At 38.0% G+C, this 27,522-nt stretch overlaps 1 protein-coding gene across 3 annotated transcripts in view; it reads left to right on the top strand.

Annotated features, from left to right (window-relative positions):
• The window catches only part of MICU2 (mitochondrial calcium uptake 2), a 176,186-nt gene that overhangs the window by 125,883 nt on the left and 22,781 nt on the right, over positions 1–27,522 (top strand). For 2 of the 3 annotated variants that reach the window (XM_044913579.1, XM_044913580.1), the window contains one exon: positions 6,615–6,680. The exons of the other annotated variant lie outside the window; for it this stretch is intronic. In XM_044913579.1, the coding sequence (XP_044769514.1) occupies positions 6,615–6,680 (66 nt within the window). The remainder of the gene's footprint in view (positions 1–6,614; positions 6,681–27,522) is intronic. 3 annotated transcript variants of the gene reach the window in all.

A 27,522-nucleotide genomic window follows, 5' to 3' on the forward strand; every position in this document is an offset into this window, starting at 1 on the left:
CACAGGTTCAGCACCCCAACCCCTGTGTTTTTCAAGGGTCAGCTGTGCTAGTATAAAATGTTTATGCTCTTTCAAACGGAGCTTTTATTATAGAACTAAATGTACAGCGCTATAATCTTCAAAGTACATTAAAACCTGCTATAACCCTCTCCCTGAGTACAGACCAAAATGTTTTAGGTAAGACTCTAAGGTGACAAGGTTTTTTTAATTCTTATTATTTAAAAATAGAGTATAGTTGACACACAATGTTAACATTAGTTTTAGGTGTACAACATAGTGCTTCAACAGCTCTGTGTTACGCTGTGCTCACTCTAAGTATAGTTACCATCTGTCACCCTGCAATGCTATTATGGTACCATTAACTATATTCCCTATGGTTTTATTTTTGTGACTTACTCATTCCATAACTGGAAGCCTGTATCTCTCACTCGCCTTCACCCATTTTGCCCACTCCACTGACCTCTCCTCTGACAACCATTGATTTATTCTGTGTATAGGACTGATTCTGCTTTTTGTTTGTTTGTTTATTCATTTGTTTTCTGGGTTCCACATACAATTAAAATCATATGATATTTGTCTTTCTCTGACTTATTTCACTTAGCCTAATATCCTGTAGGTCATCACAAATGGCAAGATCTCACCTTTTTTTGTGGCTATGTAATATTCCATATCTTTATCAATTCATCTATAGATGGACACTTAGGTCGCTTCTGTGTCTTGGCTATTGTAAATAATGCAATAAACATAGGGGTCCATATGTCTTTTCATATTAATGTTTTTGTTTTCTTTGAATACCCAGTGGTGGAATTATTGGGTTATGTGTTATTTCTATCTTTAATTTTTTGAGGTACCTCCATACCATTTTACACAGTGGATGTACCAGTTTACATCCCTACCAACAGCGCACAAGAGTTCCTTTTTCTCTGCATCCTTGCCAACATTCAGTATTTCTTAACATGGCAAGCTTTATCTCATACCATACCCACTTGGATAGAACTTTAGGACAGAACCTTGTTCTTCTAAATTCCACACCATATTGGAATAAGCCAATGTTGTAAAAAGCCTCCTAAGAAATTCTCATGTCAATGAACTAATCTTATTTGCTTTGTTTTATTTGTAATTATTCAATGACTGTGAAGATTGTAACAACTATATTAAATGTCATAATAAAAGATATAATTTTTAAAATTCTGTACAAAAACTTACAATCACTATGGATAACATCTATTTGTATTTTTAAATTGTTTTCTGTATGATAAATTTTGAAGAATTTTCAGTACTGGATCTAATTTTAGTACTTTAAGAGGGTCCAATTACCAGTGTTAGAAATAAAAAAGAAATATCACCACAGATTCTGCAAATATCAGAAGAATTGAAATGGAATATTGTGAACAGCTTATTCATATGTGACTGTAAATTTGATAACTCAGATGAACTGGACAAATGCCTTTAAAAAAAAACTTACCAAAACTAACAAGAGATAGAAATCTGAATAGCCCTTTAACAAAGGCATTGAATTTGTTATCAAAAACTTTCCCACAAAGAAATGTCCAGGCCCAGATGGTTTTACTGGTGAAATCTATCAAGTATTTAAGGAAGAAGAAATGCCAAATTTTCAGACTCTTTCAGAAAGTACAAGAAAAAGGAACAGTTCCCTCTTATATCCCTGATAACTAAAACTTGGCAAAGGTCTAACAAGAAAAGTAAATTATAGAGCAACTTTCATCATGAACAAAGACACAAAACACCTAATCAGAACAAAACACATTATATACTATATAAAATAATGCACCAAAATCAAGTGAGATTTATGCAAAGAATACAAAATTTGTTTAAAGATTGAAAATCAATCAGTGCAATCCATCATACCAGCAGAATAAAGGAGAGCTCAACATGATCCTATCACTACATGCTTACAAAGTATTGTAAGTATTGAAATTAAAGAGAACTTTTTCAATCTGATAAAGGGCATTTATAAAAAATTTAAAGATGGCATCATGCTACAGATCAAATACAGAATGCTGTCCCTTTCTGATCAGAAACAAGGCAAGGCTATATTTTCTTATCTCTTCTGTTCAACATTTTACTGAAGATTCTAATAGCGGTACAATTGGGGGGAGAATAAAGAGACTGGAAGGGAAGAAGTAAATCTGACTTTATTCACAGATATCAACAAGAAAGTAAAGCTGCTAGAACCAAAAGCAAATTTAGGAAGTTCTCAATGTAGAATGTCAATATGGAGAAATCAATTGTATTTCTACATACTAGTAGCAAATAGTTGGAAAATGAAATTAAAATCAGTTCTCCATCGTGGATCACTACATCAAAAACCAATGGTGTATTGTATGGTGACTAACGTAACATAATAAAATTTTAAAAATTAAAAAATAAAATCAGTTCTCCTCTAGATGGTATCAAATAACATAAAGTAAGTAGAAATAAATATAACAGAAGCATTCACCAGAAACTTCAGACATTGCCAATAGAAATTCAAGAAACTTAAATAAATGGAGGAATATACCATGTTAATGGTTAAAAGATTCAGTAGTGTTAAGATGTCATTTCTTCCCAAATTGGTCTAAAGATTTAACTTCCCAAGCAAAATCCCAGCAGGCTTTTTCTGTAGAAATTAACAAGCTGATTTTAAAGTGTATATGTAAAAACAGGGGACCTAAGAACACTCAAATCAATCTTGAGAAAAAGAGCTAATCTGGGTAACTCACACTACCCGACTTTGACTTAGCACAAAGCTACAGTGATGGTGACGCTGTGATACTGATCTAAGGATGGGTAAATAGATCAGTGGAAGATAATAAAGAATCCCTACACGGTTGCTTAATTTTCAATAAATGACACTAAAACAATTGGATGTGTATATGAAAAAAAAATTAGTTATAACCCCTGCCTCAAAGCATATATAGGCATAACTTGGAGTTACCACAGGTTTAGTTCCAGACCACCACAATAAAACGAGTCAAATGAATTTTTTGGTTTCCTAGTGCATATAAAAGTTATGTTTATACTATACCATAGTCTGTTAAGTGTGCAGTATCATTATGTCTGAAAAACCAGTGCACATACTTTAATTAAAAAATACTTTATTGCTAAAAAATGCTAACCATCACCTGAGCTTTCAGTGAGTGGTAATCTTTTTTAGGGTCATGTATCAATGTTTATGGTTGCTGATTGATCAGGGTGGTAGTTGCTGGAAGTTGGGGTGATTGTGGCAATTTATTAAGACAGTGGAGTTTGCCTCATTGATTGAATCTTCCTTTCACAAATGATTTCTCTCTAGCATATGATGCTGTTTGATAGCATTTTACCCACAGTAGAACTTCTTTCAAAATTGGAGTCAGTCCTCTCAAACCCTGCTGACTACTTTATCAGTTAAGTTTATGTAATATTCTAAATCCTTTTTTGTCATTTCAACAATCTTCTCCAGGAGTGGATTCCATTTCAAGAAACCACTTTCTGTGTTCATTCATAAGAAGTAATTCTTAATCCATTAAAATTTTATCATGAGATTGCAGCAGTTCATATATAAAAATAATGAAAAAGCTTGAAATATTACAAGAATTACCAAAATGTGACACAGAAACACAAAGTGAACAAATGCTGCTGGGAAAATTATTCCAAGAGCCTTGCTCAGTACAGGATTGACACAAATCTTCCATTTTTAAAAATGCAGTATCTGCAAAGTGCAATAAAGCAAGGTGTGTCTGTATAAAAATGTATTTGAGATGGATTATAGGTCTAAACATAAAAACTAAAACCATTAAGCTTCTGAGAGAAAACATAAGAGAATATATTCAGGATCTAGGTTATTCAGAGTTTCTTAAGGCACTAAGCAATAACCACAAAAGAAAAAAATTAAGTTAGTCTTCGTCCAAATCAAAAACTTTTATTCATTCAGAGACCTGTTAAAATGAATATGCAAAGAGCGCCTGGGTGGCTCAGTCGTTAAGTGTCTGCCTTAGGCACAGGTCATGGCCCCAGGGTCCTGGGATCGAGCCCTGCATCAGGCTCCCTGCCCAGCAGGAAACCTGCTTCTCCCTCTCCAACTCCCCCTGCCTGTGTTCCCTCTCTTGCTGTGTCTCTCTCTGTCAAATAAATAAATAAGATCTTAAAAAAAAAAAAATGAATAGGCAAACTATAGGATGGGAGAAAATATTTTCCAAGCAGGTATCTGACAAAGGACTTGTATCTAGAATATATAAAGAACTCAACAACTTAATAATTTAAAATTAAGAAGGACTTAATTGTTCCCTTCCTAGGAATTCATCTGGGAGAAATTAAAATATGTCCACAAAAAAACAAGAGAATTATATAAGAAAGCTTATGGCAGAGATCTGCTGTACAACATAGTGCATGTAGTTAAGAGTACAGTGTTGTACACCTAAAAACTTAAGAAGGTACATCACATGCTAAGTGTTCTTACACCAAAGGAAAAAGAAAACACACAAATCTTTTGGAGGTGATGGATATATTTATTACCTTAATGTATCTCAGATGTATGCATGTGTCCAAACTCATCAAAATGTATACATTAAAAAAAAAAAGTATACATTACTGTGTGCAATTTTTTGTATATTAAGTATACCTCAGTAAAGCTGAAAAAAAAATTTATGGTAGCTTGATTCAACAGTAGTCAAAAACTAGAGACAGTGCAAACATCCGTCAACAAGTGAATGGATAAATAGTGATATATTTATACAGTGTGATACAGCTCAACAATAAATAAGAACAGACTACTTATATGCAAACATGAATGAATCTCAAAATCATTATGCAGAGTAGATGATAGCACAAAAGAATACGTACCATTTGATATAATTTATTTGAATTTTTAAACTAAGTGAAACTCATTTAATGGGGAAAGGAAACTAGAACTCTGTTATTCTTTGTAAGGATGCAGAGAGAAAGGATTGACTGGGAAGGGACAAAAATAACTTCTGAGAAAATAGAAATGTTCTATTCCAGGATAGGAGGATGGGTTACTCAGGTATATCCATTTGTCAAAATTGTATGGCTATGATTTGTACATTTAGTGTATATAAATTTTTCCTCAAGAGCTATAAATAGTAACAATTGAGAAGGAACTGGGAATGGGTAGAAGGATAAATAAACCAAGAATGGCAGAATACTGATAACTTGAAGCTAAAGATTATGTGGTTTATTACAGAGTTCTCTTCACTTTGCTGTGTTTGAAATTTTCCATCATAGAAATTTTTAAAGGAGACACAGTAAGCAAGGGGAGAAAGGTATTGAACTTGGAATTATATATTTGATTGTCAACTTAAAAAATAAGGATAAAGCAAATATAAAACTTTTCAACACTTTTTCCTTAAAATAATTGTGGGGGAGATGTGGAAAAGCTTGAGGGACTAAGAGAACTAGAGATAAACCATTGCCTAAAACAAACATAATAGGGGCAGCCAAGCTTGAGATAATTAATTTGGAATTTAGTTGGAGCAATTTTCAAACTATTAATAAAGAAGTAGCCTAGAAAAAAATGAGTGAAGGTTTGTCTCCTAATTCATTTGAATCCAAAGTTTCAGATTTTGTCTACATTTAATTTTTTAAAAACTTTTTTTTTTATTTGCTTTCCATATGAGGATTGGTACAAATGACCCTGAAAGGTAGGTTTTTAAAAGTATTCAGTCTCAGAGCACTATTGACAATTTTATAATTGGCAGAAATGTAGGTTGTTAAATTATTTTGATGCTTGTGGCACCTGGATGGCTCAGTTGGTTAAGTATCCAACTCTTGGTTTCAGCTCAGGTCAGGATCTCAGGGTTGTGAGATCAAGCCCCGATTGGGGCTCCGGGCTCAGCTCAGAGTCCGCTTGGGATTCTCTGCCTCTCCCCCTGTGCCTCACCCTGCTCCTGCTCTCTCGTGCTCTCTCACTCTCTCAAATAAATAAATAAAATAAAATCTTTTAAAAAAAATTATTGTGATGCTTTATAAATGCATAAGGGGAAGAAGACCATTTTTTTATGGGATAAGTAGCTTTTGAACAGCTATATACTTGAGGGGCACCTGCGTGACTCAATCAGTTAAGCAACCAACTCTTGATTTCCACTCAGGTCAGATCTCAGAGTTATGAGATCAAGCCCCAAGTCAGGCTCCACTCTGGGTGTAGAGCGTGTGTAAAGATTATCTCTCTCTCTCTATCTCTAAAAAAAAAAAAAAAAAAAGATTCTCTCTCCCGCTTTCTCTAACCCCCCCTTAAAAAAAAAAAAGCTATATACTTAAAAATGTGGCCATAAACTATTGATGATACAAAACATTAATTATGAATCAAAATTCTCTTGAAGAATGAGGGTAATCATGAAGTTTTTGTAGAGTAATGGCTTTGGAATATGTGTGTGTTAAGTAAACTAGCTTTCTTAGGAGAAAAAAATGATTCAAATTGTAATAATGTAAGTACTCCTATGATTCTTACATGATTTAAGAAAAAATAAGTAACAATATTAGCTATAATGCAGAAAGAATTTAAGTTAATATTTAACAATTAATACATATTTTATAATGAAAACTTAGCATCTGTTTCTTAGGCTATTTTGAACAGTCCAGTAGTCACACAGCTGAATTCATGTTTGCTATTTTTTTAGCTACAGAAGATCATAAGTAAACAAGATGACTTGAAGACAACAATAGCTAATGAAACAGAATGCCAGGTATGTGCAAATAAACTAAATTTTCCCAGACAGATGATATTTACAATAGTTTCTCTATTCTGTTTGTCAAGTAAATATTCACACATAGTTGGGAAGATTATCAGTAACTTCATTTTTCTAAATATTTTGAATAGATGTGCTACATTCACATGGTTCAGACTTCAAAAGGTTCACAAGGATATGTGCAGAGGGCAGCATTTTTCTCCCAGTCACCCAGTTCTCCCTGAGCAGTGAGTGCTTTCAGTGTCCTGTATATTTGCCCAGAGATACCTCATGTGTGTCTAAGTGTATCTATAAAGAAGTAACTAGAGGAAAGATGGCAGAGGAGTAGGGGACCCTATTTCAGCTGGTCCCCGGAATTGAGCTGGATATCTACCAGACGACTCTGAGCACCCACGATATCAGCCTGAGATGTAAGATCTGGATCTCTACAAACAGAATATCGCAGGTGGTTGGTTTTGAGGTACGAAGCGGGGAGCCGTGATTCCGCAGGCAGATATCGGAGGATAAACGGCAGCGGGAGGGTGCCTGGCCGTGGGGATCCTACACTGCCGGTGAGCGACAGCCTCGTGCGCTGGGGACGGGGCACAGACTCACAGACCCGTAGCGGCTGGGAAAGGACTTTAGGGCAAACCCAGAGAAGCGGGGTCATGCGGGCGAACTGGGAGCAGCTGGCAGTTTTAGAAGCACAAAGGGCAGAGATGTGACCCGACCTGGAGGCAGGATTGGGTGTGCTGCAGAGGGGCGCACAACCCGGGATGCTGCAGTTTATACCAGCACGGACAGAAACGGAGACGATGTGGCCTGGAGAGCTCACTGAAGCACAGACTGTGGTCTCTCTGCTCTGAGGCAGAGGGTTGGAAACAGTCTCTTCTGCTCCGACTCGCAGAAGAGATGCGGAAAGCCACCAGGGAAAGCCGCCAGAGTACAAAAGCCCCAAAAACTGATTCCCGCTGAGCCCATCGCCCGCCACAGGGGGTCAGGGCAACTCCGCCCAAACAGGGTTGCCTGAGTAACAGTGCGCAGGCCCCTCCTACAGAAGACAGGCTGGGAAAACAAGAGGCCAGCAACCCTAAGGTCCCAAGAAAACAGGTGCATCTTGCTTGGGTTCTGGTCAATAATTTGGACTCTATACATTTCCTCAAACACCCATCAAGAGAATGACTAGGAGGAGGAGCCCCCAAAATAGAAAAGACTCAGAGATTATGACTTATGCTGCAGATTTACAAATGGATGCAGATAAAACCAAGATGTCGGAGATGGAATTCAGGCTAGCAATTGTGAAGACAATGGCTAGAATGGAGAAATCAGTTAATGGCAACATAGAGTCTCTAAGGGCAGAAATGAAAGCTGAATTGGCAGAACTTAAAAATGCTATCAGTGAGATCCAATCCAATCTAGATAATCTAACAGCTAGAGTAACTGAGGCAGAAGAACAAATAAGCAACCTGGAAGACAATATAATAGATAAAAAGGGAAAAGAGGAGGCCAGGGAAGAACAACTCAGAATCCATGAAAATACAATCAGAGAAATAAGTGACACCATGAAGCATTCCAATGTCAGAATAATTGGAATCCCAGAGGGAGTGGAGAGAGAGAGAGGACTAGAAGACGTATTTGAGCAAACTGTAGCTGAGAACTTCCCTAATCTGGGGAAATGAAACAAACATTCAAGTCCTAGAGGCAGAGAGGACCCCTCCCAAGATCAAGGAAAACAGGCCAACACCCCAGCATGTAATAGTAAAACTTGCAAATCTTAGAACCAAGGAAACCATCTTAAGGGCAGTTAGGGGGAAGAGATTCCTTACGTACAGAAGGAGGAACATCAGAATAACGTCAGACCTATCCACAGAGACCTGGCAAGCCAGAAAGGCCTGGCAAGACATATTCAGGGTACTAAATGAGAAGAACATGCAGCCAAGAATACTTTATCCGGCAAGGCTTTCATTCAGAATGGATGGAGAGATGCAGAGCTTCCATGACCGGCAGAAACTGAAAGAATGTTACCACTAAGCCGGCCCTGCAAGAAATATTAAGGGGGGTTCTATAAAAGGAGAAAGCCCCCAAGAGTGATATATAACAGAAATTTACAGGGACAATCTATAAAAACAATGTCTTCACAGGCAACATGATGACAATAAATTCATATCTTTCAATAATCACTCTCAATGTGAATGGCCTAAATGCTCCCATAAAACGGCACAGGGTTGCAGATTGGATAAAAAGACAGGACCCATCCATATGCTGCCTACAAGAGACTCATTCTGAACCTAAAGATACATCCAGACTGAAAGTGAAGGGATGGAGATCCATCTTCCATGCCAGCAGACCTCAAAAGAAAGCTGGGGTAGCAATGCTTATATCAGACAAATTAGATTTTAAACTAAAGTCTGTAATTAGAAACACAGAAGGACACTTTATCATTCTTAAAGGGTCTTTCCAACAAGAAAATCTAACAATTGTAAATATCTATGGCCGCAACATGGGAGCAGCCATCTACATAAGCCAACTGTTAACCAAAATAAAGAGTCATATTGATAACAATACGTTAATTATAGGAGACCTCAGTACTCCACTCTCAGCAATGGACAGATCATCTAAGCAGAAAATCAACAAGGAAACAAGAGCTTTGAATGATACATTGGACCAGATGGACCTCATAGATATTTACAGAACATTCCACCCTAAAACAACAGAATACTCATTCTTCTAGAGCGGACATGGAACTTTCTCCAGAATAGACCACATACTGGGTCACAAATCAGGTCTCAACCGATACAAAAAGATTGAGATTATTCCTGCATATTCTCAGACCACAATGCTTTGAAACTGGAACTCAATCACAAGCAAAAATTTGGCAGAAATTCAAACACTGGGAAGCTAAAGACCACTCTACTCAAGAATCTTCGGGTCAACCAGGAAATCAAAGAAGAACTTAAACAATTCATGGAAATCAATGAGAACGAAAACACATCGGTCCCAAACCTATGGGATACTGCAAAGGCGGTCCTAAGGGGGAAATACATAGCCATCCAAGCCTCACCCAAAAAAATAGAAGAATCCCAAATTCACCAACTGACTCTACACCTTAAAGAACTAGAGAAAAAGCAACAAACCATGCCTAAGCCACGCATTAGAAGAGAAATAATTAAAATTAGAGCAGAGATCAATGAATTAGGAACCAGAAACACAGTAGATCAGATCAACGAAACTAGAAGCTTGTTCTTTTAAAGAATTAATAAGATCGATAAACCATTGGCCAGACTTCTCTAAAAGAAAAGAGGAAGGACCCAAATTAATAAAATTATGAATGAAAGAGGAGAGATCACAACTAACACCAAGGAAATAGAAACAATTATTAGAAATTGGTATCAACAACTATATGCCAATAAACTGAGCAATCTGGATGAAATGGAGGCCTTCCTGGAAACCTATAAGCTGCCAAGACTAAACAGGAAGAAATTGACAACCTAAATAGGCCAATAACCAGTAATGAGATTGAAGCAGTGATCAAAAACCTCCCAAAAAACAAGAGTCCAGGGCCTGATGGATTCCCTGGGGAATTCTACCAAACATTCAAAGAAGAAATAACACTTACTCTACTGAAGCTGTTTCAAAAAATAGAAACAGAAGGAAAACTTCCAAACTCATTCTATGAGGCCAGCATTACCTTAATCCCCAAACCAGGCAAAGACCCCATCAAAAAGGAGAATTTCAGACCGATATCCCTGATGAATATGGATTCCAAAGTCCTCAACAAAATCCTAGCTAATAGGATCCAACAATACATTAAAAGGATCATCCACCACGACCAAGTGGGATTTATCCCCGGGATGCAAGGGTGGTTCAACATTTGCAAATCGATCAATGTGATAGAACACATTAATAAGAGGAGGGAGAAGGGGCGCCTGGGTGGCTCAGTTGGTTAAGCGACTGCCTTCAGCTCAGGTCATGATCCTGGAGTCCTGGGATCGAGTCCCGCATCGGGCTCCCTGCTCAGCGGGGAGTCTGCTTCTCCCTCTAACCCTCCCCCCTCTCATGCTCTCTCTCTATCTCATTCTCTCTCTCAAATAAATAAATAAAATCTTAAAAAAAAAAGAGGAGGGAGAAGAACCATATGGTCCTCTCAATTGATGCAGAAAAAGCATTTGACAAAATACAACATCCTTTCCTGATTAAAACTCTTCAGAGTATAGGGATAGAGGGAACATTTCCTCAAGTTCATAAAACCCATCTATGAAAAACCCACAGCGAATATCATCCTCAATGGGGAAAAGCTCTGAGAGCCTTTCCCTTAAGATCAGGAACACGTCAAGGATGCCCACTCTCGCCACTATTGTTCAACGTAGTACTAGAAGTCCTAGCAACAGCAATCAGACAACAAAAAGAAATAAAAGGTATTCAAATTGGCAAAGAAGAAGTCAAACTCTCTCTCTTTTCGCAGATGACATGATACTTTATGTGGAAAACCCAAAGACTCCATCCCCAAATTACTAGAACTCATCCAGCAATTCAGTAATGTGGCAGGATACAAAATCAATGCACAGAAATCAGTTGCTTTCTTATACACTAACAACGCATCTGTAGAAAGAGAAATTAGAGAAACGATTCCATTTACAAAAGCACCAAAAACCATAAGATACCTCGGAATAAACCTAACCAAAGAGGTAAAGGATCTATACTCTAGGAACTACAAAACACTCATGAAAGAAATTGAAAGAGACACAAAAAGATGGAAAAATATTCCATGTTCATGGATTGGAAGAATAAACATTGTTAAAATGTCTATGCTACCCAGAGCAATCTATACCTTCAGTGCCATCCCAGTCAAAATTCCAATGACATTTTTCAAAGTGCTGGAACAAACAATCCTAAAATTTGTATGGAATCAGAAAAGACCCCGAATTGCCAAGGAAATGTTGAAAAAGAAAAACAAAGCTGGGGGCATCACATTGCCCGATTTCAAGCTATATTACAAAGCTGTGATCACCAAGACAGCATGGTACTGGCACAAAAACAGACATATAGACCAATGGAACAGAATAGAGCACCCAGATATGGACCCTCAACTCTATGGTCAAATAATCTTTGACAAAGCAGGAAAAGACATGCAATGGAAAAAAGACAGTCTCTTCAATAAATGGTGCTGGGAAAATTGGACAGCCACATGCAGAAGAATGAAACTCGACCATTCTCTAACACCAGTCACAAAGATAAACTCAAAGTGGATGAAAGACCTCAATGTGAGACAGGAATCCATCCAAATCCTAGAGGAGAACATAGGCAGTAACCTCTTTGACATCGCCCACAGCAACTTCTTTCAAGATACATCTCCAAAAGCTAGTGAAACAAAAGCAAAAATGAACTTTTGGGACTTCATCAAGATAAAAAGCTTCTGCACAGCAAAGGAAACAGTCAACAAAGCAAAGAGGCAACCCACAGAATGGGAGAAGATGTTTGCAAATGACACTACAGATAAAGGGCTGGTATCCAAGATCTATAAAGAACTTCTCAAACTCAACACCCAAAAAACAAATAATCAAGTCAAAAAGTGGGCAGAAGATATGAAAACACACTTCTCTGAAGAAGACATACAAATGGCTAACAGACACATGAAAAAACGTTCATCATCATTAGCCATCAGGGAAATTCAAATCAAAACCACATTGAGATACCACCTTACACCAGTTAGAATGGCAAAAATGGACAGAGCAAGAAACAACAAATGTTGGAGAGGTTGTGGAGAAAGGGGAACCCTCTTACACTGTTGGTGGGAATGCAAGTTGGTACAGCCACTTGGAAAACAGTGTGGAGGTTCCTCAAAAATTTAAAAATAGAGCTACCCTATGCCCCAGCAATTGCACCCCTGGGTATTTACCCCAAAGACACAGATGTAGTGAAAAGAAGGGGCATATATACCCCAATGTTCATAGCATCAATGTCCGCAATAGCCAAACTGTGGAAAGAGCCGAGATGCCCTTCAACAGATGAATGGATAAAGAAGATGTGGTCCATATATACAATGGAATATTATCCAGCCATCAGAAAGGATGAATACCCAACTTTTACATCAACATGGATGGGACTGGAGGAGATTATGCTAAGGGAAATAAGTCAAACAGAGAAAGTCAATTATCATATGGTTTCACTTATTTGTGGAATATAAGGAATAGCATGGAGGACACTAGGAGAAGGAAGGGAAAAATGAGGTGGGGGGGAATCAGAGGGTGAGATGAACCATGAGAGACTATGGACTCTGAGAAACAAACAGGATTTTAGAGGGAAGGGGGAAGGGGGGATGGGTTAACCTGGTGATGGGTATTAAGGAGGGCGCGTACTACATGGAGCACTGGGTGTTATACGAAAACAATGGATCGTGGATCACCACATCAAAAACTAATGATGTATTGTATGGTGACTAACATAACATAATAAAATTTAAAAAAATAAAAAATAAATATTAGGGCACAAACAAACAAAAAAGTAACTAAATACATCCATGTGTTCTTTTTTCCATTTTTCTGCAAGGAATAGCATAGTGCATTGTTTCACACTCTCCCATTTTTCCTCGGTACATCTGATTAGCTCCTTCTTTTTAACAGCGTTTTAGTGCTTTGTTGTATGGATGTACTAGTTTATGTAACCATTCTCCTCTTTAAAAACATTTAACGTATATCCAGTCTTTTGATAATGCAAATAATGCTACAGTTAATGATCCTGTAATTATATCATTTTATACATATGTGAATATATCTGAGGGATCACTTCCCAGAAATTTGATTGCTGGGTCAAAAGGTGTGATATTTCTAAGGTTGTTGATAAACTTTGCCAAGTTTTGGCAAGTATCTCCTATAGAAAATGAACCAATTTTCTTTCTCACCACTAATGTATATCAGTACATTTTCTGTTGATAATGTTTCAGTCGGTTCTTATTCCACAGTATGCTTTCCATGAGATTTTCTTAAGTTTCCAAATTATTTCATCTTTTAGAGCATGTCTGCTTCAAATTTTGCACATTATTAAAATCACAATTCTTTCTGACATTTCATCCCTTTAAGCAATCCTGTCCTGGACTTCTTTTTTCCATATCCGAGTCCTTGAATGGTATTCCCTTTTCCTAGGTGTATGTATCCTGTGTGTTCCCATCGTACCCTGTATGTCCACCATCATAACACCTCTCACACATTAGTATAATTAATTGTGTCCTCCTCTGAACTGTAAGCATCATTCCTCTCTCTACAGTTGTTTGAAGTTAGGGAGCAGTCAACAAGACCACCTACTTTTGATAGCAATTGCAAGTTCAAGGGACCCCCAAGACCACCCTTGGGTTCCATTTTTCACTGGAAGGACTCACAAAGTTCACTGAAAGTTGTTAGGTTCATGGGTACAGTTTCTTACAATGAGCAGATACAGATTAAAATCAGCCAAAGGAAAAGACACAGGCAGAGGTCCAGAAAGTTCCACAAGCAGAGGGTCCAGTTGTCCTCTCCCCTTTGGGGTCATGGATAGCACTAACTCTCCCAACAAGGTGTATAGCGGTACACCTGGAGTAGTGCCAGTCAGGGCCCTAATGTCCTGAGATTTTCTTGGGGTCAGCTATATAAATTTGGTTGGCTCCCCATGTTGCTGACCCCCATCTCTAGCCATTCCAGAGGTCATTCTGATACTCCATGACCCAAGCCACCACCCTAAACCTCATTGTTATTCTGGTATGGCCCAAGGTCCCCAAACAAGACACTTACCGTAGAGATCACCTCCCAGCAGCCCAGGACAAAAGCAGACCTCTATCTGGGTCCGGTAAATTCTTTACTATGTAAGTTGTATCTACATAGCCTGGGAAAGCAGCAGAACATGCTCTAAATGCTCAGTAAATATTTTTAAATGAATCAATAAATATTTAATCGTATGAATATGACATTTTTATTATTGATCATTAAGATTGTTTCCAAATATTTACTATTAGAATCATGCCCCAGTAAAGAGTTAAGCATGTAAATTTAGGAGAACATTCTAAAGGTGAGATTGTTGGGTCAAAAGGCATGGATACTTCTAAGACTTCTGATTTATAGGGTCAAACTGCCTTCTGGAAAAGTTACAACAATTTACAGACCTACCACCATTGAGTAAGCATGCCCCCCTGTGAACAGTCTCTCCAGGATTGGTATCTGTTTTTGTTTTGGTTTTTAAGCAGTGCCAGTTAGATAGGGGAAAAGGTATCTCAATTATTTTTCAAGATACTTCTTATTTTATAAATTTTTTTTTTATTATGTTCTGTTAGTCACCATACAGTACATCGTTAGTTTTTGATGTGGTGATCCACGATCCATTGTTTGCGTATAACGCCCAGTGCTCCATGCAGAATGTGCCCTCCTTAATACCCATCACCAGGCTAACCCATCCCCCCATCCTCCTCCCCTCTAAAACCCTCAGTTTGTTTCTTGGAGTCCTCAGTCTCTCATGGTTCGTCTCCCCCTCCGATTTCCCCAAAATTTTCTGTTCTTTGGGAATTTCTTTAGGTTTGTCTTCATATTTACTTTTAGGAGTACTTTTAAGAGATATTTAAGAATATTAACCTAGTATTTGTCAAAATTATTGAAATATTTATCAGATTTGTTTTTGTTTCTGATGTTTTGGTTATAGATGTTTTTATTTTTTACATGGTCATATTTATTTGTCTTTTAATTTTATTTGTCTAATAACTTTCATTTTTTAAAATGTCTTCCCCACATCAAAATCAGTTATAAATACTAACCTATATTATCCTCTGGTTTAGTTACGCTTTTGGTTTTTTACATTTAATTTATTATTATTATTATTATTATTATTGTTATGTTAATCCCCATACATTACATCATTAGTTTTAGATGTAGTGTTCCATGATTCATTGTTTGTGCATTACATTTAATTTTTTCATTCATCTGAAATTTGTTTCTAAAGGGCATCCCTGTGACATTACTTTTCTACTATTATAAATGGACTCTTTTTCCTCAAGGGAAAAATTATTGCACAGGAAATCTATTTGATTTTTATTTTTAGCCTGGCTTCCTAGGAGTCATTCCTGTGTCTGCACAGTTTTAGTGTCCAGCCAGAGATTGGCCAGAGATTGTACTAAGACAATGGAGATAATAAGGTGTGTCCTCTCTTCCCCCTGCCAGTGGGTCTGTGTAAGGCTGGGAGTACATTCACACTTAGGCCCTTTTTAAGCCTGCCAGTGCACACACCTGTGTCTGCTCTTTGAGCCAAGGATGTGTGGGCAGCTGGAGCTGGTGTGGTCTCTGCTGTATGTGCAGCACAACCTGGAGTACAAGGAGAGCGCAGCAGGTCCTTATGGTTGTCTCAGCTCCTCAGTCTTTCAAGTACTGGCCATCTGCCAGTCCATTGTTTGCTCCAAAGAGGCCTGCAGTCTCAGTTAAAGGAGCCACCAAGATCACCAAGTAAACTCCCTCCATCAGCAACAGGGAAACTGGTTTTGGACAGCCTGACACTCTCTGGTAAAATTCCCACAGGGTAAAGCTGGAAAGGCAAGAAGGCCATAGAGTGTGTGCTGCCCAAAGTTTAGCAGTTAATTTGAAAAACGCTTCTCTCTTTGTTGTATGCCTTTGGTTGGGTCCCACAGCACTGAATAGTTGTGTTTTGACCATTTTGTCCAGCTGTTTGCTTTTAGGGAAGTAGCTTTTTTGTCATCTCACTCTATCGTGTGGGAAGTCAGAAGGCAGTTATCATATTTTAATTGGCCAATAGGTTTACATTGACTTTTAATAAACATGGTTAGTAAGTTCCAAAAGCAAACATTTTAGGTAAACCAATATAGTTAATATAGTATAAAATTTTACCCTTTAAAATAAATACCATACTATATACCAAAAGCATGAACTAGAATGTATTTTGATGAGGCTTATATTAATGACACTGAACATTTAATAATTAACTAGTTTTTAAGATACATAAAAAATAAAGGTTAATATTTTAAAGATCTAGGGAATAAAATGTACAGCATAAGGAATATAGTCAGTGGTATTGTAATAGCATTGTATGATGACAGATGGGAGCTACATTTGTGAGCATAGCATAACATACAGAGATGTTGAATCACTGTTGTACACCTGAAATTAATGTAACATTGTGTGTCAGCTATGCACAAATAGAAAAATTTAAAAACAAAAAAAAAAATACTTAAAAGAATCTACATGAAGAAAACTATAAACAATAAAATTTAATTGAGGAACATAAGAGAAGATTGAAATAAAGACAGGCTTTATACTTAGGTAGGAATAGTGAGCATTGTAAAGTGGCCAGTCCCCAGTAAATTAATCTATGAATTCAATATAGTCTACATCAGAACTCAACACCTGAGCACCTGATTTCGGGTTTATCTGGTTGGGTTTGGGGATTTGGGGACAGGGGTTTCTTCTTTGGTGATAGTGTTGGAGAGGTAGGAGGTGTACAGAAATCTGGAAAATGATTCTAAACTTCATCTGGGAGAATAAAACATGAGAGAATGGCCAAGAACATTCTAGCAAATGCAAGTAATGAGACGGATAATGAAATGGTGTAGTGAGCAATAGAATAGTCAAAATATAAACCCAAATACATATGAGCAATGGCATATAATATAGATATCATTTTAAATCAGTGGGGAAAAAAACTAATGACCAAATTACTTTTCAGTAATCCAGCAAACTAGGAGTCATCCTTGACATCTCCTTACCCCTCATATCCAGTTAGTCACTAGTACTGTCTGTCCTACTTCTTAAATGTTTCTCAGATCCTTCCTTTTTTGTTCTGTTTCCACGACTGTCATTTTATCAGACTACTGTCATTTCTCACTTGAGTTACTGCAATAGCCTCCTGGCTGATCTGTCTGCATCCACTCCTGTCTTTTCTAATTCATTTTCACATTATAGCCAGGGTGACCTAAAAGCACAAATATGATGTAACTACCCTCAGGCCAACTATTCTTCCAAACTCTAGCTGTACCATTTTCTCTGCAGTATAACACAGTAGTTAAGAAATAATCCAGTCAAGAAATGGGCAGAAGACATGAACAGACACTTCTCCAAAGAAGACATACAGATGGCCAACAGACACATGAAAAAATGTTCAACATCGCTAGCCGTCAGGGAAATACAAATCAAAACCACAATAAGATACCACCTTACTCCAGTTAGAATGGCAAAGATTAACAAGACAGAAAACAACAAATGTTGGCGAGGATGTGGAGAAAAGGGGAACCCTCTTACACTATTGGTGGAATGCAAGCTGGTACAGCCACTCTAGAAAACAGTATGGAGGTTCCTCAAGATGTTAAAAATAGAGCTACTCTACGACCCAGCAATTGCACTGTTAGGTATTTACCCCAAAGATACAGATGTGGTGAAAAGAAGGGGCACATGCACCCCAATGTTCATAGAAGCAATGTCCACAATAGCCAAACTGTGGAAGGAGCTGAGGTGTCTTTCAACAGATGAATGGATAAAGAAGATGTGGTTCAGATATACAATGGAATATTACTCAGCCATCAGAAAGGATGAATACCCACCATTTGCAGCGACATGGGTAGAACTGGAGGGATTATGCTAAGTGAAATAAGTCAAGCAGAGAAGGACATTATCATATGATTTCACTCATATGTGGAACATAAGGAATAACGCGGAGGACCACAGGGGAAGGGAGGGAAAACTGAGCGGGAAAAATCAGAGAGGAAGACAAACCATGAGAGACTCTGGACTCCAGGAAACAGACTGAGGGTTACAGAAGGGAAGGGGGTGGGGGGATGGGGTAACCCGGTGACGGGTATTAAGGAGGACACGTGTGGTGATGAGCACTGGATGTTATACGCAGTTAATGAATCATCAAAAAAAAAACTCAGACCAACTGCCTACATTCATATGCTGCTCCATCTCTTAATAGCTGTGTGGCTCTGGGCAAATTAGTGTACTTCTCTTTGCATAAAATTGAGTTTCTTCAATATAAAATGAGAATAATAGGGGCACCTGGCTGGCTCAGTCAGTAGAGTGTGCAACTCTTGATCTCTTGAGTTCAAGCCCCACATTGGATGTAGAGATTACTTAAAAATAAAATATTGAAAAAAAAGAAAGAATAATAGTAATCTACCTCAGTAGGTTGTTTTGAGGATTAAATCAATTTATTTAAATCTCTTAGAACTGTGCTTAACACGTAAGCAATATATATTTATTTGCTCTTATATTTATTATTATTGTTGTCTACACCCCAGCCATAGAGCACCACGCTCTCTAGCACCTTCAGGCCTTTATACATGTTTCCTGTGTGGAATGTTTACTCCCACTTCTTATTTTCTTAACTTCATTTCAAACTTTAGATCTCAGTTTAAATGGTATTTTTCTCAGGAAAGCCTTGTCTGAGCTGCTAAGTGAGTCAGACACCCTTTATATGCTCCCAAAGCTCCCTGAAATTCTTCCCAATACCTTCATGCTTGGATTATTATTTTTAATAACTTGTTGAATGCCCAATTACCCAACAGGAACAGAAAATCATGAAGCCCAAAGCCTAACATGGTGTCTGACACATAATGGGCATTTACTACATCTTTGTGACTAATGGTCTAACTGACTAAACAGTGCTGGGTGTATATATATAATTCTTATAGCAAAATAAATTCCAGAGGAATCAAAGATAATGTCAAAAATCAAACTATGAAAATATTTAAGAAAATGTGGGGCTCTTCTGCAAGATGGCATAGGAAGATCTTGAAACTCACCCCATCCTACAGATAACATCAAATCTACAGCTGCATGTGGATCATTTCCCTCCGAAAAAGATCTGAAAACTAGATGAACTGTTTCTCCACAGCAAAAGACAAAAAGTTCACGTTAAGATAGGTAGGAGAGGCAGAGATAAGGATTTACCAGAAACCCCACCCCAGCACTGTGACACGACAGTAAGGTTTCTCACTGGTCCAGTATTTCTCCTGGAAGAGTGAGGGGATGATGTCTCACTGAAGGCATCCCTATCCCTGGGATCTGAACCAGAGAGATGAGCCCCCAAAACATCTAGCTTAGAAAATGCAAAGGGGCTGATATCTAAGGGACCCAAAGTGCTGTAGGAAACTGAGATGCCCCTTTTAAAGGGCTTACATGCAGTCTCACTCACCCCAAGACCCAGCAGAAAAATAGTAGTTTGAAAAGTGCCAAGACTCTATTGTAAAAGAAATTCATTTGGCAATCTAAAAGCATCTGCTGGAAGGGCAAAGGACCATTGAAACTCACCCTGGAGATAGAGGTGCTGGCAGAAGCCAATTTTGCACTCTCCACTTATCCTGCTAGCACAAGTGGGTGAGCTCACAGGCAGCACCCTTCTGCTGCATTGCTAAGACAGGTGGGGACAAGCAGTCACCACAACATCCCACTGCCTGAGGAAACTGGAGAGCACAGGTTGCAGCACTCCCCCACTCTGTAGCTGGGGCAGGCAAGCACAACATTCATGGCAACCTTTCATTCCCTAAATAAAGTTGGTAAGTGTAGGCAGTTGCAGCGCTCCCTCACTCTCTGGCTGGGGCTATCATTCTCCTGCTCCCAGCCTAAAACTAGCATGCATGCACAGACAAGGTACTCTCCCACTACATTCCTGAAGACCACAGGCATACAGTCAAGACATTTTCCCCTGCTTTTCTGAAGCTAGCAAACATACCCTGCCCCATATACTCTGCCTAGATAAAGCCAGCAGATACATGCAGTCCACACAGGGGACACCACTCAATCGCCTGGCCCTGGTGGCCATAGTGGTTGGCATTCCTGAGCTCCACAAGAATGTAACACTCAGACAGTTCTTGGCAAGCCACCACCATCAGGACACTGCACAGCAGCAGACTGAAACACAACCGCAGTCTTCTGGAAAAAAGGCCTATTTACTTAGCTTGGAGCTTCAGCTTAAGGGATAGGCTTCAGGTTTCCCATAAATGTAAAGATTAAAGAGATGCTCCCAGGGAACCTAATTAGAGACACACCATCCTTGCACACCCCCTTGGCCTTCTACATCTTAACTAGACCTCTCAGAAAGGAGCTTACACACTTACCTGGAACCCCAATTTTTGCAAATGTTCCCCAGGGGACACCTCTAAATCTCCTGGTCTGGAGGCAGCAGGGACTATGATTGTAGCCCCCACAGGATTGTATATACTTTTATATTTTAAAAGCTGCTGCCTAAGAGTCTGCTTCCAATCAACCCAAAACTGAGTTGGAATAGGTGGTTTAGACAATCACAAAGGTTCAAGAGACAACAAAGAGCTAAAAAGTAGGGTTGAAAGAGAAGTTTCATCACCTACACAAGGCACTGCTTTAAGAGTGAGAGAGATAGCTGCTTCAAGTAATACATAGAAACACACCGAGAGTCAAGCAAAATGAAGAAACAGAAAAATATGTTCCAAATAGAAGAACATGACAGAACCTCAGGAAAAGACCTTAATAATGTGGAGAAAAGTAATCTGTCAGAAAAAGAATTTAAGGTAAGGGTCATAAGGATGCTCATGGAACTCGGGAGGAGAGGGGTGAACACAGTGAGAATTTCAACAGAGATAGAAAGTATAAGAAAGGACCAAGAAGGGGGTGCCTGGGTGGCTCAGTCGGTTAAGCATCCGACCCTTGATTTCAGCTCCGGTCATGATCTCAGGGTTGTGAGATTGAGCCTTGCATCGGGCTCCTCACTGGACATGGAGCCTGCTAAAGATTCTCTCTCTCTCCCTCTCCCTCTGCCCCTCCCCACCTCTCTCTCTCCCTCTCTTTAAAAAAAAAAAAAAGGATCAGGAGGGGTTCAATGGCAGACTAGATGAAGCAGAACAGATCAGTGATCTAGTAGACTGCAGTGGAACTCACCAAAGCAAAGCAATGAAAAGGAAAAAAAATTTTTTTAATAAAGGTAACTTAAGGGACCTCTGGGACAACATCAAATAGAATAACACTTGCATTATAAGGGTCCCAGAAGGAGAAGAGAAAGGGCAGGAAATGTATTTGAAGAAATAATGGCTGAATACTTCCCTAACTAGGGGAAGGAAATAGACATCCAGGTCCAGGAAGCTCAAAAGATTCCAATCAAGATGAATCCAAAGATATCCATACCAAGACACATTATAATTAAAATGTCAAAAGTTAGAGAATCTCAAAAGCAGAAAGAGGAAAAACAAATTATTTCATACAAGGGAAATCCCATAAGGCTATTAGGAGATTTCATGGCAGAAACTTTGCAGGCCAGAAGAGAGTGGCATGACATATTCAGAGTGATGAAAGGAAAACACCCTCCAACCAAGAATGCAAGCATACCTCAGGATACTGCGGGAGATTGAATCAGTAATTGGAAACCTCCTAACAAAAGTCCAGGACAGGATGGCTTCAGTGGTGAATTCTACCAAACATTTGAAGAACGTTTAATGCCTATACTTTTCAAACTCCTCCAAGAAATTGAAGAGGAGGGAATGCTCCCAAACTGATTTCACAAGGCCAGCATTACCCTGATACCAAAAGCAAAGAAGAACACCAAAAAGAAAGAGAGAGGGAGGGAAGGAAAAGGAAATTACAGGCCAATATCCCTGAGGAACATACATGCAAAAATCAACAAAACATTAATAGTCCAAACTTGGCAATTCATTAAAATGATCTTACATCATGATCAAGTGGGATTTATTCTAGGGATGCAAGTATGGTCAGCATCCACAAATCAATCAAGATGATATACACCACATCAGCAAAATGAAGGCTAAAAATGATGTCATTTTAATAGATGCATAGAAAGCACTTGAGAAAATTCATCCATTTATGGTAAAAAAAAAAAAAAAACTCAGCAAAATGGGTATAAAGGGAACTACCTCAACATATTAAGGGCTATATATGACAGAGCCACAGCTAAGATCTTACTCAGTGGTGAAAAGCTAAAGCTTTTCCTCTAAGATTAAGAACAAGATAAGGATGCCTACTCTTGCCACTGTTATTCAACAAAGAATTGGAAGTGCTAGCCAGAACAATTATGCAAGAAAAAGAAATAAAAGTCATCCAAATTGGAAAGGAAGAAGTAAAACTTCCACTATTTGCAGACGACATAATACTGTATATAGAAAACCCTATAGACTCCACCAAAAAACTATCAGAACTAATAAGTGAATTCAGTAGAGTTGCAAGATACAAAATTAATATACAAAGCTCTGTTGCATTTCTATACATTAACAAAATATCAGAAATCAAAATAATCCCATTTATAATTGCATTAAAAAGAATGAAATACCTAGAAATAAATTTAACCAAGGAGGTGAAAGATCTATTACCTGAAAACTATATGACATTAATGAAAGAAATTGAAGATAATGCAAATAAATGGAAAGATATTTTGTGTCATAGGTTAGAAAATGGATATTGTTAAATGTCCATTCACCCAAAGCAATCTACAGATGCACTGCAATCCCTATCAAAATTCCAATGACATTTTTTTACAGAATTAGAATAATACTGTAACTTCTGTGGAAGGAACCACAAAAGACCCTAAATAGCCAAAGGAATGTTAAGAAAGAAGAACAAAGCCAGAGGTATTACTGTGCCTGATTTCAAACAGTATTATGAAGCTATAATAATCAAAACAGTGTGGTATTGTCATAAAAACAAACACATAGATCAATGGAACTATAGATATAGATAGCCCAGAAATAAACCCTCATGTATATGGTCAGTTAATTTTCAGCAAAGGAGGCAAGAATATACAATGGGGAAAGGACAGTCTATTTAATAAATAGTGTTGGGAAAACTGGACAGCTACTACACACAAAAGAATGAAACTGGACCACTATCTTACACCATCTACAAAAAATTAACTCAAAATGGATTCGAGACTTGAATGTAAGACCTAAAACCATAAATGCCCAAGAAGAAAACATAAGCAATAAGCTCCTTGAGATCAGTCTTAGTAATTTTTTTTAATCTGACTCCAAAGGCAAGGGGAACAAAAGCAAAAATAAACAAATGGGACTACATCAAACTAAAAAGCTTCTGTACAGCAAAGGAAACCCTCAACCAAACAGAAGGGCAACTTTCCAAATGGGAGAAGATATCTGTAAATCATATATCTGATAAAGGGTTAATATCCAAAATATATATAAAGAATTTATACAATTCAATAGGAGAAATGATACAATTAAAACATGGGCAGATGATTTGAATAGACATTTTTCTAAAGAAGACATACAGATAGCAAACAGGCACATGAAAAGATGCTCAACATCACTAATCAGGGAAATGCAAATCAAAACCATAATGAGATAGCACCTACACCTGTTAGAAGGGCTAGTATCGAAATGACAAGAAATAACAAAATGCTGGCAAGGATGTGGAGAAAAGGGAACACTTTGTATTGTTGGTGGCATTGTAAGTTTGTACAGCCACTGTGGAAAACCATATGGAGATTCCTCAAAATTAAAAATAGAACTACAGGGCGCCTGGGTGGCTCAGTTGGTTAAGCGACTGCCTTTGGCTCAGGTCATGATCCTGGAGTCCCGGGATCGAGTCCCGCATCGGGCTCCCTGCTCGGCGGGGAGCCTGCTTCCCCCTCTGACCCTCCCCCCTCTCATGTGCTCTCTCATTCTCTCTCTCAAATAAATAAATAAAATCTTTAAAAAAAAAAAATAGAACTACAGGGCATGCCTGAGTGGCTCGGTCAGTTAGGCGTCTGTCTTTGGCTCAGGTCATGATCCCAGGGTACTGGTACTGAGCCCCACATCGGGCTGCCTGCTCAGCGGGTGTCTTCTTCCCCTTCTCCTTCTGCCTCTCCCCCAGCTTATGCTCTCTCTCTTGCTCACTCTGTCTCCCAAGTAAATAAAATCTTAAAAAAAAAACAAAAAACAGAATTACAATATGATCCAACAATTCCACTACTGGGTATCTATCCAAAGAAAACAGAAACACTAATTCAGAAAGGTGTATGTACCCCTTTTTTCATTGCAGCACTATTTACAAAGCCAGAGTATGAAAACAAGTGTTCATCAATAGATAAGTGGATAAAAAGATGTGGTTTATATACCCAATACGACTCAGCCATAAGAAAATCTTGACATTTGCAACAACATTAGATGGACCTTGAGGGTATTATTCTAAGTAGTGTAAGTCGGAGCAAGACAAATACCACAGGATTTCACTTATATGTGGAATCTAAAAAACAAACAAAAAACCAAGATTCATAGATACAGAGAACAGATTGGTGGTTACCAGACGGGAGGTGTGTTTGGAGGAAACAGAATGGAATCACAAAGTACATGCTTTTAGTTACAAAAGGAAACCCTCAACTAAACAGAAGGGCAACTTACTGAATTGGAGAAGGTAAATCATTGGGCTGTAATGTACAGCATTAGGAATATAGTCAGTAATATTGTATTACCTTTGGGGCGCCTGGGTGGCTCAGTTGGTTAAGCGACTGCCTTCGGCTCAGGTCATGATCCTGGAGTCCCAGGATCGAGTCCCGCATCGGGCTCCCTGCTCGGCAGGGAGTCTGCTTCTCCCTCGGACCCTCCCTCCTCTCCTGCTCTCTCTCTCTCTTTCTCTCTCTCAAATAAATAAATAAAATCTTTAAAAAAAAATATTGTATTACCTTTGTAGAGTAGAAGATGGTGACTGCACTTACTGTGGTGATCATTTTGCAATGTATACAAATGTCAGTTCAGTATGTTCTATACCTGAAACTAATGTAGTATTGTATGTCAGTTATACCTGATTTGAAAAAAAAAATGTGGGTAAATGTTTTTATATTATTGAGGTAAGCAGTGTAGTTCTGTTCCAAAAGCCATAAAAGAAAATTGTAGTAAACTTGACTACTGTTACTCTTTTTTTAAATGACTAACATCTCAATAGAAGAATAGTCAAAGTTCATGAAGGGGCAGTTAGCAGAAGAAATATAAATGACCAATAAATATGAATAATCAATGGGGCGCCTGGGTGGCTCAGTCGTTAAGTGTCTGCCTTCAGCTCAGGTCATGATCCCAGGGTCCTGAGATCGGGCCCCATATCGGGCTCCCTACTCAGTGGGGAGCCTGCCTCTCCCACTCCCTCTGCTTGTGTTCCTGCTCTCACTATCTCTCTCTCTGTCAAATAAATAAATAAAATCTCTTTAAAAAAATATGAATAATGAAGGAAATGCAAGTTGAAATAATAGTGATTTGTTTTGTTTTATTTCTTACCAGACTGGCAAAGATAAAAAAAGTTTGATAATCTTTAGTGTTCTCCAAGGTGTGAGGGAATGGGCATTCTTCTCCACTGTTAGTTGGTAATGTAAATTGCCAAGATGTCTAACAAAGTTTAAGTGCAAATGTAATATGGCAATGGGTTATCCTTTATAATGACCAGTGTACAAAGATAAGTATATAACAGTATATATCAAGCATTGTTTATAGTAAAAAAAAATTTGGAAACAATCTAAATATCTAACAGCACATTCATTATATTATGCAGGCAACCTTGGCTAGCTCACATGTCATATGTAGGATTTCCCTAATAGGCATGGGAAAATTCAGAGCTTTTTGCTCTTTTCTGTGACAAACACAAGAATGAGAGGAAAAGGAATACATGTTAATAAAGAAGAAATAAGGTAACCTTGCTTGCTACCCTGAAAAAATGTTTGTGTGTATACATACTTGCACAATGGCACATACAGTGCAATAGCTAGTATAAATTATGACAGACCTATATTGGTTATGACAAGTGCTCCCCTTTAAAAAGAAAAAAAAAAAACTGTTTTCAAAAATGTATATAATTTCCTTTGCATAAGTCTCTTCAATATATGGTGCTGGGACAACTGGATATCCACATGTAAAAAAATGAAGTTGGACTTCTACCTTATATCATATACAAAAATTAACTGAAATCAATCAGACTTAAATGTAAAAGCTAAGACTGTAACACTCTTAGAAGCACTTCATGAAAGGGGAAATGCTTCATAACATTGGATTTGGCAGTGATTTCTTACAACACCAAAAGCATAAGCAATTGATGAAAAATTAGATGTGTTGGACTTCATTACAGTTAAAAACTTTTGTGCATCAAAGGACCCTATCAAAAAGTGAAAAGAGCCTACAGAGTGGTAGAAGATATTTGCAAATTATATACCTAATAAGGGTCTATCTAGTATCAGGATATCTAAAGAACTCCTACAACTCAACAACAAAAGGATAACCCATTGCCAACAAATTAGACAACCTGGAAGAAATGGTTAAAATCCTAGAAACATATAAATTACCAAAGCTGAAACAGGAAGAAATAGAAAATGAACAGACCAATAACCAGCATAGAAATTGAATCAGTAATCAACAAACAAAAGTCTAGGACCAGATGGTTTCACAGGCGAATTCTACCAAACATTTAAAGAAGAGTTAATACCTATTCTTCTCAAACTATTCCAAAAAATAGAAAAGGAAGGAAAACGTCCAGATTTATACTATGAGTCCAGCATTACCCAGATGCCAAAACCAGATAGACACCACTAAAAAAGAACTACAGGCCAATATCCCTGATGAACATAAATGCAGAAATTCTCAGTAAAATACTAGCATACCAAATCCAGCAATACATTAAAAAAATCATTCCCCACAATCAAGTGAGATTTATTCCTGGGTTACAAGGGTGGTTCAATATTTGCAAATCAGTCGTGATATATCACATTAATAAATGAAAGAATAATAACCATATGATCATTTCAGTAGATGCAGAAAAAGCATTTGACAAAGCACAACATCCATTCATGATAAAAACCCTCAACAAAGTAGGTTTAGAGGGAACATACCTCAACATAATAAATGCCATATATGAAAAAATAAACAGCTAATATCATCCTAAATGGGGAGAAA

This window comes from Neomonachus schauinslandi, chromosome 3, assembly GCF_002201575.2.
Source record: "Neomonachus schauinslandi chromosome 3, ASM220157v2, whole genome shotgun sequence".
NCBI classification, from domain to species: Eukaryota; Metazoa; Chordata; class Mammalia; order Carnivora; family Phocidae; genus Neomonachus; species Neomonachus schauinslandi.